The sequence below is a fragment of the Nakaseomyces bracarensis genome (assembly GCF_045282275.1).
Source record: "Nakaseomyces bracarensis strain CBM3 chromosome Unknown Scaff12_0, whole genome shotgun sequence".
NCBI lineage: Eukaryota > Fungi > Ascomycota > Saccharomycetes > Saccharomycetales > Saccharomycetaceae > Nakaseomyces > Nakaseomyces bracarensis.
In genome coordinates this window covers 1,070,968-1,086,776 of record NW_027263958.1, presented here as the reverse complement: position 1 = coordinate 1,086,776, position 15,809 = coordinate 1,070,968, and the positions used below count along the sequence as shown (strand labels likewise).

The window sequence follows — 15,809 nt, the reverse complement described above, 5'->3', positions numbered from 1 at the left end:
AAAATAAAAAAGGGGATATTCTATAACCAGCCATAACTTAATCAAAGCTGAATATAAATAAGACCATACGCTAGTGGAGATAAACCAAATTGAGAAGGGAGCAATGTCAGATCAGAGTGAGTCGCCATCTATACAGGATCATAAGGATGAATTGAAGGAGGATATGAGTGAAAGTACTACTATCGCTTCGCCAGTACAAGAGCAGGTGCCTATTTCATCTCCTCCTCCACCACGTCATACTCCTCCAGTTGGAATACCTGTGCCGTTGGCAGGAACAAATTCACAGAAGCCAGTACATCAAATACCTCAAGTGCTTCAACAGTCGCAAATGCAAATGCCTCCATTAACGCAACAGATACCCCAAACTTCATTAAAACAACCGGCACAACAACCTCCAGTACAACAACCTCCAGTACAACAACCTCCAGTACAACTACCTCCAGTACAACAGCCTCCAGTACAACAATCCATACCGCAACAATTTCCACCAGTACAACAACAGCAGCAGCATCAACCACGTATTGAGGAGAAATTCCAACCAGGAAAGATAGTGACAGTTGGCTCGCATAAGGTAGAAGTAGTGAGTTACTTAGCGGAAGGTGGATTTGCACAGATCTACGTTGTTAAGTTTATCGAGTATACCAACGAATTTGAGAGAAAGAATGACGAGACCATTATGGGAGCTTTGACTCCTGGAAGCGCCGCCTGTTTAAAGAGGGTATTAGTGCAAGATGAAAACGGCCTCAATAAGATGAGAAGTGAGGTAGATGTGATGAAAAAACTGCAAGGAGCCCCCAACATTGTCCAATATTTTGATTCTAATGCTTCAAGGCTAAGAGATTTTGCCGGTAATGTCACTCAAGGTTTTGAGGTCTTGCTTTTGATGGAACTCTGCCCAAATAAATCACTACTAGATTATATGAATCAGCGTTTAGCGGTTAAACTTTCAGAAAAGGAAATCTTAAAAATCATGTTTGATGTTACGCTAGCTGTTGCCCAGATGCATTACTTGCCTACACCTCTGATACACAGAGACATCAAGATTGAGAACGTGTTGGTAGATGCAAAAAACAATTTTAAGTTATGTGATTTTGGATCAACCTCCACTTGTTTTCCAGCATTTACTTCTTACCAAGACATATCAGCACTTTCTCAGGACCTTTACATGCACACAACCCCACAGTATAGAGCACCAGAAATGATTGATCTTTTTAAATACATCCCCATAAATGAGAAGTCTGATATTTGGGCACTTGGTGTTTTTTTGTATAAATTGCTCTTCTTCACTACACCTTTTGAAAGAACCGGTCAATTTGCTATGCTTCACTCAAAATTTGAATTCCCTCCAAATAAGTATTCCTCGAAACTGATAAATCTGATTATAATTATGCTTGCGGAAAACCCATATTTGAGACCAAATATTTATCAGGTGCTATACTATCTGAACGAAATAATCAACGGTGATGTACCACTAACTGTCCTTAAAGACAAGTATGGTCAAGGAAGTTATAATTTTGAAAAATATGCACAATTTCAGAAGGAATCACAACAAATTCAGATCCAGTTAGGAGCATTACAAGCAAAGATTTCTGATCCAGCATCTGCTCTTCAACCGTCAGACTGGGACTTATATGATAGACTATATATGACAGCATTCAAGATAGTTCCACAGATACCGTTTTTAAACCGACCAAATACCTTCCAGCAACAGTATGCAACACAACAGCCCTTACAGCATATTGCCCCTGTTCCGGTACAAGGGCAATTTTTACAAAATCAACAAATACAGCATTCTCACATACCTCCTTTCCAATACGGCTCACCAATTGAAAGCGAGACTGATAAGCTGAGAATGGGCAGATCTCAATCAAATCCAATGGGGCCGGTGTTAAATAAAGAAAACACGACTCCGCAATATTCGAATTCTCAAAATCTTGTAGATGGAAATAGCCAGACTGGTAGAAATCAGCCAATGAGCCGTGGTAACGGGTCTGATTTAGGTAGATCTGTAAATCAAAACTCAAATGTGAAACCTACTAGTCTTGGATCTGTGTCTCCAAACTATATGATTAACAATGCGAACCTTGATAAATTGCAAGATTCCGCAGTTTTTGGATTTAATGCTGATACCAACATAGTAGACCAACAGCACCAATCAAACAGAACACATAAAATGAACAATCCATTCGAGCATGGGAATATTAGTAACTCCACTGCTGATATTAACAAAAACTATGATTTTAATTCCAGAGCAACTCAATCAGGTATCCATATTAAGAATGAAAATAATCAGGTTCCTGTACTACCACAGCCACAGTACGGAGCCTTATTAGATTATCACAACTCCATAGAGACACCAAATCCTGTTGAACTTTCAAATGAGATCATTAATCAGAATTCTATGAATGCTAACATGGGGAGAACGTCTTTACCAAGAGATCTTCCGCCACGTCCAAATAGAAATTCAACACAATCAAACTTGACCAATAAGGAAGGTGAAATGGGACCACCAGTACCTCCTCATCCCAATAGGAAAAATGCGAACTCTCAACAACTAGCTAATGAAAGCTCGCAGTTTTCCTCAGATGCTGGTAGAACTCATGATTTAAATAAAGTACAAGATACATCTGCTCAAAATATACTAGAAGAAGAAGGCTTCTTTGACAAAAATGATAATAAAGAACTAAAGAAAGAGATATTGCGTAGAAATGGCTCTCAAAAGAGCAGTGTTAGTGACTCTAGTAGAGCCCATGAGAAGGACAGAAAGCTCAACATTGATTTTCAGGAGGTAAATTTCTCTCCAGATTTAGAAAATAAGAAAGAATATTTTGAGGGTACTCCTGTTAGTGATCAACTTTCTTATGATCTCAAAGATGCATTAAGTTTAGATAAAAAATCATAAGTTGTTTAGATAATATAAGCCAACATCATCATTTTGCGAACGTTAACCTGTTACGCTATGCCCTTTATAGACTGTTATTTATGATATGATATGTATACGTATGTGGCCAGTAGAACAATATATTTTGTTGAATCAATAATATTCAATTAACATCAATTATGTATGAAATAGGTAAGTATTCTCATATTGAACGAAGTCATCTGGAAAAAAAATTAGTGAGCGATGCACGAATTGAGGGGAGTTTCATTGAAAGGCATTCAACACACTTGACGAGATTGAAGTAGACAGAAAAAACCCCAATTTTATTTCTCATCATTTACTCAGTAAAGGCTTGAATTCGTCCGATATCACAGTGACAATTGATTAGTCCTTTTTTTCCCTTTGCTTTGAGCTTTCTAATCTTGTGCCGTTTTTCAGCACCCTAATTTGATAATAGTTGAGGCCTTCTATTTGCTGTTTACTACGTCATACCCCTCGGAGATTGAGTATATTCCCTTTAGTATTCCCCAACTGACTGTAACAAAAGGATTGGCAAGTCATATATATATATTGCTGTCTTGATATAGGAAAAAGAAATTGCGATCGAACGAAGTCATTCTCAGTTATAGGAAATTTATAATGTTGAGAGCCTCCATAAAAGCTGTGCCAAGACACTTGCCTATCAGAACTTTAACTACAAGTAATATTAGGATGAGTGATCCCTCCGTTTTGTTTTCTGTACAGGATACAGCCAGAGTTGTTTCTTTGAATCGCCCAAAAAAATTAAATGCCCTAAATGAAGAAATGTGCAAAACTATATTCGACACTTTAGAGGAATACTGTAATAGTGATGCCGCTAATTTGGTTTTAATCAAATCGACTAATCATCCTAGATCCTTGTGTGCTGGTGGTGATGTTGCCTCTGTAGCGCAATACAATATTGAGAAAAACTATGAAGCATCAATAAATTGTTTCAAAGCAGAGTATTCCTTGAACTTTCAATTGGCCACTTACCAAAAGCCGGTAGTGGTATTCATGGATGGTATTACGATGGGCGGTGGTGTAGGTCTTTCTGTACACACCCCATTCAGAATTGCTACGGAAAATACCAAATGGGCAATGCCAGAAACTGATATTGGATTTTTCCCAGATGTAGGAACCACATTTGCATTACCAAGATTAATTACATTAGCAAATAAGAATCTTCAAATGGCATTATATTTGATGTTAACAGGTGAGATTCTGGGTGGTGAAGATGCCTACTTGTTAGGTTTAGCATCCCATTATATTCCTCACTCCAATCTTGAGCATCTTCAAACTAGGATTGGAGAATTGCATCCAGGATTAGATGCCAAGAATTTCTCTGACGAATTTTTCGATTCTGTTAATTTAGCTATTGAAGAATTTACTTCACCTTTACCAAGTAACCATAAATTCAAATTTAGCTCAGCTCAACTAGAGGTTATAGAAAAGTGCTTCAATCTTTCGAATATAGAGTCAATCGGGACTTTATATTCTAATTTGGAGTCATTTCAAGGTACCCCAGAAATGATGGAATTTGCTAAGGCAACAAGAGAAAAACTGGCTACTAAATCTTTGACGTCAATGCAAGCTGCTATTCGATTGCTTCAGGAAAATTCTAGGGACGACATTGAGTCTGCTTTGAAGAGAGATCTGTGTACCGCTGTTAACTTCTGTGTTAATGATTCTGGTCTAGCAGAATTCTCAGCAGCAACTAAACACAAACTACTCGATAAGAAAAAGGGACCTTATCCATGGAAACAAACAACTGAATTATCACCTCAGCAAGTAACTTCTATTATTTCTCCAAAACCGTCACTTCCAGTATCTTTGATACGAAATAACTCTAATGTTACCTGGAGTCAGTATCCACATTCTCTAAGATATCAATTACCAAGAGATTTTGATATTAAAGAAGATATTGAAAAATTGTCTAAGACTGGCCCCATCAAACGTAGCGATATATTGAAGTATTTCTCTGATATCCATCCTAAAACTAAAGCCAAACTTGGAATTCCTGAATATCTGAATATTTTATTAAACTGGAAGTCGACAACTGATAAAGCTGGAATTAAATGGGGAAACTAAATAATGACTGTATGTCCTTGTAAATACTTAGTTTTAGTCATTGTATTCAACAATAGTATATTCCACCTATTATTTAAAGATAAACCACAAAAATTACTATTAGAGAATTGTTCTATATTAAATACTGTGTAATATTTTCATAAATTTAAATATTTCAGTAACAATAGTATATTCCACCTATTATTTAAAGATAAACCACAAAAATTACTATTAGAGAATTGTTCTATATTAAATACTGTGTAATATTTTCATAAATTTAAATATTTTAGTCATTGTTAACGGTGGGTACATGATTGATAATGAAAAAAATAGGTCAGGTCCTACCCGGATTCGAACCGGGGTTGCTCGGATCAAAACCGAGAGTGATAACCACTACACTATAGAACCATATTGGATCTTGTTTTTTCTTTTGAAAATGGTGTGCTATATCACTTATACTGTAACTAACCTAACCGCTTTTACTATCCGAAAATAGGAATTTGTGATTCTATTTCGATAATTTTTTTGGAACTTTATATTGTATTGTTACGTCGTCAAGAGTAAATAATTATACATAATGTACGAATATAATAAATGTGACTCAACCATTCTCCCTTTTAGAAATAAGAAACGCTATTATTTTTCTAAATATGAATCAAAACCCTTCAGGAAAGAATAGACCTCAAATATTTTTTTTTACAATAGTATCAACAAGTGGTTCTGTTGATTATGAAGCATCCAGAGGGTTGTTTACTACAAATGTAAGAATGAACCCACATAATGCGACAATCTAAAAAATGATAATTGATTTATGTTAACAGGGATAAGGAAAAATTTTCTGCTTCATATGCTATTGACTACTTTTTATACGTTTAAAAAAGAATAGTTTTGTTTTAGTTGAAATTTGTTTTATTTATTGATGTTCAATTGAAATTTAGTATCTTTTCCAATTATAATCCATATTAACCGGTCCAAAACATTAAAAAAGGATAAATTTTATAATTAATGAGGAAAAAAAAAATTAATGAAGGATGCGAGGTTCGAACTCGCGCGGACAACCGTCCAACAGATCTTAAGTCTGCCGCCTTAGACCACTCGGCCAACCCTCCAATATGAAAGTTATATGATTCTAAATGTTGTGTGTCCACCAAGTGGTAACTAAGACTAACCAACAACAATAAACAAAGTATTATATCTCAAGAAGAGTAATGAATAAGGGATGCGGTTTCCTGTTTTAGTATGAAATAACAACCAAAGTTTAGAATAGCGGCAAGTTGCATTATCCTTCTTTTGTTGCCAATATGAAGAATATCACGTTGAATCATCATAATGATTCAAATTACAGTCTCTCTTCAACTCGTAACAGTATAAAAAAAAATCCCGACGGGAAATGGATTTTTATCCCCTTCAATGCACGGAATTGGATCACAAAGGAACAAATGCATGTAAAGCATTAACAACAGAAGTCTGTTGTACTGGTATTTCTGAAGCGAGTTTTTTTTTTTAGTCCTTCTTGAAGACTAATAAAGAAAATAGAAGATGTATGATCTACGGAGTTTTCTTAGAATAGTTTTTCTTTACTATTCTTCCTCGTTATTGTTGGTTAGAAAAGCATGCAGAGACACAAACTTTCAAAGACAAAGCAACAAACCACATAAGTGAAGTGACAAGTCAGACACGCAAAAAATCAATACTACCTGAAAAAAAAAAAAATAGTGAAAAATTCCATAAACGTAGCTTTTGTAATAGAGAAAAAGGTGATGAGATCATAATAAAACTCGTTACTCATCGGCACTTTCAGCAAATAGAACAGTTTTACAACCCCCCTTCATCATCACCCCCCCGCAAATTTGTGATAGTATTAGTAGTTAACTCTAAAACTAAAATTTTTTTCTATTCAGGGCAATAGGAGGGAAAAGAAAAAATTAAAATTATATTGAAAATCTATAATAATAAAAATCCTATTTCTGAAAATACCTATTACAATTTTTGATGCTCGATAGTATTAATCTGGAATCTGAGGAAAAGTCGCAATATCCTGATTATTACCTGTCTCCGGAGTCATTACAAAGTAATACTCCGCAATCACGGCAACTTCATCAGAGCATCTCTAATATTACTAATCCTAGTTCAGACCGGGTGAAGATAGAATTATCGTATAGCTCAGTTGGAAACACACCTAGTGAATCTGAAAACAACGGGAGTGGAAGTGGAAGTGGAACTGGAAATGACTTAGTCAATCAAAATTCCAGTGTCATTTCTAACAATAACAACAACAGCTTTACTCCACTGACAGTACATTCACAGTATCAAGTCGATACACCCTGTAATAACATTAACACCTCTAACAGTGTTCAAAGCGGTTCAAATTCATTTAGCTCACCATCGATGCTAGCCACTTTCAATAATACGTTGGCCACAGGCTCTAACACCGCTGTGTCAAAGGACATCAAACCTAATATCCATATATCTTCGATGGTGAAGGATTCTGAAGGTAATATTATCAAGAGAAAATATTCTAGGAATGGGTGTGTTGAATGTAAGAGAAGAAGAATGAAATGTGACGAGAGTAAACCTAAATGTTGGCAATGCACTAGACTTAATAGAGACTGTGTATATATATTGAATCCGAGAAATAAAAAGAGAAAGAAAGCCAAGAATAAGTCTCGCGATCATGATGATGACGATGATTCAATGGAACAAAAAATGATCAATGGGAACATTGTCTCAGGAAATGGTAACCTAACAGATGCTCAGTCATCTTCTATCTCAGAGTTGAATCGACACACTCCAGAAACGCCATTATCTAATAACGAGAGTGAGACTAAAAATAACGACATACCAAATGTCCTGCTTAATGCAGACCTGATGGACGGTTTTGATGCTAACCTACTTATGCAAAATCTTAACGATATGGTCAATATGAAACTTCATGATTCTGTCCTGATTAATGACAATGATCAAAGCTTCGATATACCGGATTTTGATTTCCCTGAACTACTGGCACCGACTACGTCCTCTACTAATAGTGTTCCTATTTCATTCTTAGTGAATAATGTGATCACATTTAATTCCAAACTAGCATCTTTCCGTCTTGGTGGTGTCCATGATAAATATTTGCAAGTGTTCTATTATGATTGTTTAGATTCGATTGCACCATTCTTTCAAGACCAAGCAAATCCACTAAGAGATATTATTTTGTCATTCGCTAGAAATGAACCATACTTGCTATCAGCAATTCTCGCCACTGGTGCATCAATTCTTCATAGAAAAGAGAATAAATTAGAGGATGAAAGAAATTACTGTGCGTACCTATCTAGATGTCTTGCGTTATTGAACGAGCAATTCCAGAATGAAGCCAATGTCATTCAAAAAATCGAGCCTATTATACTAACTGTTATTATGTTAGCATGGGATTGTATCTATACTATGGACTCACAATGGAGATCACATTTGAAGGGTGTTACAGATCTTTTCAAGAAGATTGCAAAGGGAAATTCCTCGAAAGTACTAAATGTGGCGAAGTGTTGGTTTAAAGTTATGGAAACATTCGCTGGTGTAAGTACTGTGCTAGGTGGTTCTTTGACAGAAGAGGCCGATATCGATGCAATTTTTGACCCATATGATTTCCAATACGTTGACTCTTTAAAATTTCTGAATATTATGACTCCTCTGAATGAATTCAATTTGGTTAGAGGGCATAAAGAAGATTTTGATTTGGTTATTGCCGAAGTAATCAAGTCGTTGAATGCCATCAGAAAAGTAGAAAAGAAAGAATTCTCTTCAAATGAACAAAATCTGTTCTCTAAGAGGAATTTGGATTACCTTCTTTGGTCATCCAATGATACATCTGAATTAACTAAAAGCGCATTATCATACTTTAAAACACAGAAAATCATAGTGCAAATAGATAAGCAGCTAGAATACGAATTTATAGACAAAACTGGCGTCATCCCACCCAACCATCAATCACATCCTAAAAACAGCGGTATTCATGATAATGCTATTGATTTGGTAACCTTAAGAAATGGTGAAGAGATAGCAATCAGTTGGTATGATATATCCCATCAAACACAAGTCCTATCATTCTTATTAATAGTATTACTCAAACTATTGGGTATTCCCAAGGAATCATTAAGTATACAAAACGTGGTTAAGAGAATCATGTCATATTTCAAGTTTTTAGATAGTGAAAACCCGCCAATGAATCCAAGAACTTGTTACAGTAATTTTTCCGTTCTGATTGCAGGACTAAACGCTATGGATGAGGAAACCCGAGACATAGTGAGAAGCTACTATAAGTTGAACGGATCACGATTCAGCAGATTAACAGAACATAATCTAAATCGTTTAGAAAGAGTTTGGTATGGAAAAGAATCTGATCCAAACTATGAATTGGCTGATCAAGATGTTCTAACCTGGTGAACCATTTATTAAAACTCTGCATATTTTTTTTTTATTTTTTTATGTTTTTATTTTCCTTACCATTTTAACTATGTTCTATATAGATAATATTTGTTGTAATAATTAAGCGTCATCTTCTTTTACTTTCTCATAATTTATATACAGATTAAACTACAGATAATTTTTGCGAAAAAATAAAACAACTAAAAAATATTGAAACAAAGCAAATATATTTGAAAAAGTGATTGATTATTGCTGCTGTTCTATGATACATGTTTATTTATAAAAGAAAAATATAAAGTTTTTTTTTTTATAAACTTGAGACAGAAGAACTAAAATGTCTCATAATTAAAAATTATTAAGCAATAATTTTTGTTTTTGGTATGTTTACTGTGATTTCAACAGAAACTTAAATCCTTAAAAGTCCGATAGTTGGTTGTATAGTACATTTTGTTTTCATACCTTCCTTAAATTTGAGCGTTAATCGTTAACAACTACTAATTTTTGCTAAGCTCACGCTAACAATCATCTATTTCCCCAGATGTGAAATTACAATCAATATTAAAATTAAAGCTTTGAAATTAAAAAAGTATTATCCAATTTTCTGGGTATCATCATGAGGTTTTGAACAGGGAATTAGATATATCAACGTTAGGTATCCATACAATTAGCAAACAGCTCATATTAAGTCAGAAGGGATAAAATGTAAAATCAACCGAATAAGGATGTAGAAATAAAATAATAAAAAAATGAAAAGATCAAATCAAAGATTTTGTATGGTTTGGAAAAAGTAACATGGGGGAAAAAATGAAAAAATAAAAATAAATAAACAAATTAATAATTTTTCCAGCAGGCAAATAACACCACTTAATATGATTTTTCACAATTAGATCAACAATTATAATGTTGGCAAATAATAAAAATATGTTCATTGTTCCAATTTGCAAATTGTACAAAAAAAAAAGAGGAAACATTTAATGTGCGTTAGTAATAAAAATTAAACATAATTTAGAAGTGAAAGAAAATAAATTTTGATGAAAGCTTTATAATGAAAACAAAATTTTTAAATCAAAGTTTATTTCTTAGACTTCTTAGCCTTCTTACCGACCTTTGGGGTTGGGGAAGGAGACATGGTTGGAGACTTTGCCATGGATGGGGACTTTGCCATGGAGGTCATGGTTGGGGCTTGAGCCATACCACCTGGGAAAGCTTCTTCCTTCTTGAAACCCATGTTTTCCAAACCGATGTAGCCGGAGATTGGGACCCACAAACATGGGATGAAACATAGGACGATCAAGTCAAGGATACCGTAGAAGATGAAGGCGGAGTCTGGTTGCAAGACGTTACCACCGTCGGATAGACCAAAACAGATTGGGTAGACACCCCAGATGAACATGGTTAGACCGAAGAAACCGTTGAAGGCCTTCCATAGCTCAGAGTCACCTCTGGCCTTAACCAAGTGTCTGGTGGTGGTCATGACGGAGATCCAGGTGACGATGGCACCGGCACAACCGATGGTCATGTAACCCCACTTGTAAGTAGAGTGGACGACGGCGGCGACCAAGAAACCGACAGTGAAGATTTCAGTCATAGCGACGTTGAAAGCGATTTGCAGAATTGGGGTGTTACCCATCAAGGAAGCTTGGATAACAGGCCATGGTAGGGCCATGAACCAACCAATGTATCTAGCGTAGAAGATCTGTCTAATACCCAAGTGAGCGGATTGGTTGTCGACGTGGACGTGTGTGTACTTAGCCTTAACTGGGGCCCAACCCAAGTTAGAAGCCATGGTGAAGTAGGCGATGGCACTGAAGGCACATGGAGCAATAGCGGTGTAGTAGACCAATCTGTCGTTAGCGGCCTTTCTGAACATCAGGACAACAAGGATGATGGTGAAGAAAGTCATGACACAGAAGAAAGCCCAGTGGATATCAGAACCACGGGAGGTAATGTGGAAATCAGTACCCGTTGGAGGGTTGATCTTAACGGCTTGGTTACCGCCTCTCTTATACAAATCAACAAAAGACATCTCTTAATATTTTTCCCTTTTTTAAATTTGTTTTTTGTATTATTCTTGGTAGATGAACAAATAAAATAAAGCAAAGATAAATTAAAAGCAAGAACTTTTTTTTTAATAAAAAATTTTTTTAGTAATTAAAAATGAAGTGAGTTTTTATGGCTAATTAATATAAGAATTATTAGTATTTTTTTTACTTAATTTATCTTTCTTTTAGCTTGTTCTATTTAAATAAATAAAAAAAAAAATTTTTTTTTTTATTATTTCTTTTATTATGTTGATTTCGTAAAAGTAATTTAAACCAAAACAAAGGTAAAAAAAAAAGGAGAATCCTTTTTCATTCATACGATTACTAACATTGCTATCTAGTTATTCCTTTTCCTTTTTTTTTATTTATTTATTTATTTTAGTTTGGGTTCGTCTATTCATGGTTTTCGTTACTTCATTTTAATATCCCCCATTCACTTCAAGACAAGGGCATTTTCCACACAAGGGCTAGTCTCTCTCTATACAGCTGAGTTCTTGTAGAAAAAAGTATATCAGACTTCTCGTTCCGACCTTGAAGGAGTCTCTCTCTCTCTCTCTCATCTCTCCGTTCTTAATTGAGGGAAATAACACAATTAAATGAAGCTGAGCTAAGAGTTAGTGAAGTAGCTGAGTTAATCGAGCTAAGAATTACAGTGAAGTAGAGTTAACCCAATCCCCGAATATTCAAACGGAGAAGGGACTTTAAATTACCTATTTGGTATATAGTAAACAAAAGAAAAAAGATAAACAAACAAACACTCCAAAAAGTTCCTAATTAGGAACAAACAGACCTCCTTTTTTTTTTTCTTTTGTTCTTTCTAGGCTTGCTTTTATTACCCTTTTGAGTAAAAAAACTATACAAAGAAACAAAAACTCTAATGACGTAACCCAACCAAAAAAAAATGTCTCAAAAGTTTTTATACGACAAATGTCCCACTTTTTTTATTTTTTATTTTTCCCCTTCCCTCGCTCCCCCCAACCACAACATATATTATATACGAAGACACATCATTGTATACTATAATCACGCTTAAGACAGTGATACAAAACGTGATATTAGTACACCATGATATCACTCTGTACAGAAATGGCAGATGTTCGAACGTATACCAGTATATCAGGAAAGGAGAAGAAAAGGAAGGTTTAAGAACGAGGAAGAAAAAAAAAAGGAAAAAAGGCACAAGGCTGACAACATCCATAGTAACCTATCAATTTTAAGGAGAAGAAAATTATGTAAGTTTTGGTTTTCTTTCAATTAGAAACTCAATTTCATGATTATGTGTGTTAGTACAGAGTGACATTATGTGATTCTATAGTAATTCTCCTTTTTTTTTTTTATCATTTTTGACCTGTCAACTTCTCGTTGTGCTCCTCCCCCCCCTTTTTTTTTATTAGTCGTGAAAAGGTACTAAACCCAGGAGTAGAAAGATTTTTATGTGAAACCCTCCTCCCAAGCCCAATTAGCAGTCTTCGAGGGCGACCCCCTTTTTTTTTTCTTTCTACCGTGGTTTCTACTGTGTGTTTGTATAGAAAAAAAAATAGTTGTGGCTGGGTTTCTCTTCCTCTCTAAGAGACAACACGGGTGTACTTCACACACACACAGAGAAACACAGACACACGTTTTGAATTACATTATACATTGTATAATACTGTAGTAATACACTGTACTGCCACAGTACCATACAACACCATACAATACAGTACAATACTACAACACCATACACAACACAGTACTACAATACAACAAATAGGGCAATTGGGCTTTCCTCCACCCCTTTGTTTTTCTCCATTAGCACCGAGGAAAAAACACCAAAAAAGTTCCAAGAAGAGAGCTTAAGGCAGAGAGAGAGCCAAAGGGGTACAAAGGGGGAGAAGACACAGAGATTGAAAAAAAAAAAATGATATAAAAAGGGCTATTAAGTTGTTTTTATTGTATCTGTCTCTCGATTACTTTCTTCCTGTTATAAACATATATCAATAAACGGAATTATTCCTAAACACATATAAATACTAATAATAAAAAAAAAATGCCAAAGGTTGCTATCATTATCTACACTTTGTACGGTCACACCGCTACTATTGCTGAAGCTGAGAAGAAGGGTGTTGAAGCTGCTGGTGGTCAAGCTGACATCTTCCAAGTCCAAGAGACTTTGTCCCCAGAGGTCGTTAAGGCTCTAGGTGGTGCTCCAAAGCCAGACTACCCAATTGCTACTCAAGACACCTTGACCGAATACGATGCTTTCTTGTTCGGTATCCCAACCAGATTCGGTAACTTCCCAGCTCAATGGAAGGCTTTCTGGGACAGAACCGGTGGTCTATGGGCTAAGGGTGCTCTACACGGTAAGGTCGCTGGTGCTTTCGTCTCCACCGGTACCGGTGGTGGTAACGAAGCTACCATCATCAACTCCTTGTCTACCTTGGCTCACCACGGTATCATCTTCGTCCCATTGGGTTACAAGAACGCTTTCCCAGAATTGACCAACTTGGAAGAAGTCCACGGTGGTTCTCCATGGGGTGCTGGTACCATCGCTGGTGCTGACGGTTCCAGATCTCCATCCGCTTTGGAATTGAAGATCCACGAAATCCAAGGTAAGACCTTCTTCGAAACTGTCAAGAAGTTCTAAAGCAATTAAGAAAACAAAATCTTTTATTTTTTTAAACCTGCTTTAATTTTACCTTAACTTTTAATGATAGAAAACAAAAACCTTCTATATTCCGTATATTATATATTATAGTAAAAGGGGAGAGCAAGTTCTTTCCCTCTAAATATATATATATATAACATAATATAAAAAAAATCATTTTTTTTTTTAACAACAATACTCTCAATTGAACTAAGTATAATATAATATATCGGTAATACGAAGATCATATACAAGAAAAAAGAAATAATATTATGAATAAGTTGGCCTTCGAAAGGTTATTTGAGAACCATGCGTCGACGATAAATGACTCAATCACTAACGACTCGCTAAGGGTATACTCTCACGCGCCAAATAGACACTCTACAGCTACTTCCGCTGGTGTCTCTGCCTTGAAATGTGACACTACGATTGGGAACCTGCTGCTAAGTGGAAGTTACGACGGTTCTGTGGCGTTATGGGACTTAGACGGTAAACTGGCACACAATGGGTTGGTTAACAGGAGAAGTCAGTACGTCACTCGTAAGCTAAATGATGACAATACTACGAAACTAGAGGATGCCAGGTATGTAAAGGGGAAAAGACACCGTGAAGATGATAAGGACGTCAAATTTTACCATTCTTTCGAGACCAGGAGCTATAAGTACAAGATGTACAGGAAATCTAACCATGGGACCGCGATGGCACAGCCCACACCACTGAATACCACAGCCAGAAATGAAGCACACAACTTTGGAGTCACCAGCCTGTGTTGGTACGGCCCCGATAACGGTATCTTCTTCACTGGGTCAAACGATAACTTCGTCAAAGTTTGGGACACGGCTACCTTCGAGTCAGTCAAAAGCTATAACCTTGGTTACAGAGTCAATGGCATAGACAATAACAAGGCAACGCAAACACAGGTTGCTGTGGTAACAGATGATTATTACCCTAGAATCATAGACATGAAAATGGCCAGCAGTGACCAATCGTTACAACTGGGGTCTAAGTCACCGATGCGGGACCCCGTGCTATGTTGTCAGTTTCATCCTCGTAATGGCTATATACTGGCTACTGGTGATGCTGCAGGCAGTTGTAAAATATGGGACATAAGGATGGTGGGTGCCCCGCTCTTTGACCTTGTTCCCTGTGGAAGTGCTGCAGCTTCAGGTAGAGCACACCTGAAGAGTTGCAACGGGTTGACATGGAACCAGGACGGAAATGAACTAGTAACTATCGGCACAGACGGACGTATCCGCTTATGGACACCATTCCAATTAAACCTCGAGACAATTGAGCCAGAATCAGTACCAGAAACAGAAGTAAATGCACAAGTAGGAGAAGGAGGAGAAGACGAAGCCCTGAACTTAACCAACAACGGTTGCCGTACTTTGGGAGGTAGCACTATCGACCCTCTCCGCAACAAAGAACAGAACAAGTACCGTACCTCTCAGAGACTCGAATGGTTCGACAAGTACCTCTTGGTAAGCACAGACTACGGCGAGATCCAGATATTCGAGACTGATTCCGGCAAATACCTAGACAAGTTCCACTACGACTACGAGAACGACCTACAACACACGAAATCCAAACTCGTCAAAACTATCAAGAGAAACAAGAAATTGTTCGGCGGAATGTGCCTCCAACGCTCCCTAAACAACGGAATCGGCCTCCGACTCTTCCTAGGAACCAACGACGGCTACATAGTAGAGATGACATAGAAATATTGCATCATTTAAAATAGGTATGAGCTTATAAACTAATATATATC

The 15,809-nt window shown here is 36.4% G+C and overlaps 6 protein-coding genes across 6 annotated transcripts; 5 read left to right on the top strand and 1 right to left on the bottom strand.

Moving 5' to 3' along the window:
- Nucleotides 1-103: 103 nt before the first annotated feature.
- Nucleotides 104-2,902, top strand: RNJ42_03876 (Serine/threonine-protein kinase AKL1; the record flags this gene model as incomplete). The annotated part of the gene is made up of 1 exon (XM_071054040.1): nt 104-2,902. One exon carries the CDS (start codon nt 104-106, stop codon nt 2,900-2,902), a length of 2,799 nt encoding a protein of 932 aa, XP_070910452.1.
- Nucleotides 2,903-3,520: 618 nt separating this feature from the next.
- On the top strand, nt 3,521-4,990 carry EHD3 (mitochondrial 37S ribosomal protein mS47; the record flags this gene model as incomplete). Its single annotated transcript, XM_071054039.1, has 1 exon — nt 3,521-4,990. The coding sequence occupies one exon, from the start codon at nt 3,521-3,523 to the stop codon at nt 4,988-4,990; it is 1,470 nt and encodes a 489-aa protein (XP_070910451.1).
- Nucleotides 4,991-6,961: 1,971 nt separating this feature from the next.
- Nucleotides 6,962-9,394, top strand: LYS14 (Lys14p; the record flags this gene model as incomplete). Its single annotated transcript, XM_071054038.1, has 1 exon — nt 6,962-9,394. One exon carries the CDS (start codon nt 6,962-6,964, stop codon nt 9,392-9,394), a length of 2,433 nt encoding a protein of 810 aa, XP_070910450.1.
- A 1,054-nt stretch (nt 9,395-10,448) lies between these two features.
- On the bottom strand, nt 10,449-11,402 carry MRH1 (Mrh1p; the record flags this gene model as incomplete). Its single annotated transcript, XM_071054037.1, has 1 exon — nt 10,449-11,402. One exon carries the CDS (start codon nt 11,400-11,402, stop codon nt 10,449-10,451), a length of 954 nt encoding a protein of 317 aa, XP_070910449.1.
- A 2,042-nt stretch (nt 11,403-13,444) lies between these two features.
- On the top strand, nt 13,445-14,041 carry PST2 (flavodoxin-like fold family protein; the record flags this gene model as incomplete). The annotated part of the gene is made up of 1 exon (XM_071054036.1): nt 13,445-14,041. The coding sequence occupies one exon, from the start codon at nt 13,445-13,447 to the stop codon at nt 14,039-14,041; it is 597 nt and encodes a 198-aa protein (XP_070910448.1).
- Nucleotides 14,042-14,313: 272 nt separating this feature from the next.
- On the top strand, nt 14,314-15,759 carry RAD28 (Rad28p; the record flags this gene model as incomplete). The annotated part of the gene is made up of 1 exon (XM_071054035.1): nt 14,314-15,759. One exon carries the CDS (start codon nt 14,314-14,316, stop codon nt 15,757-15,759), a length of 1,446 nt encoding a protein of 481 aa, XP_070910447.1.
- Nucleotides 15,760-15,809: the final 50 nt, after the last annotated feature.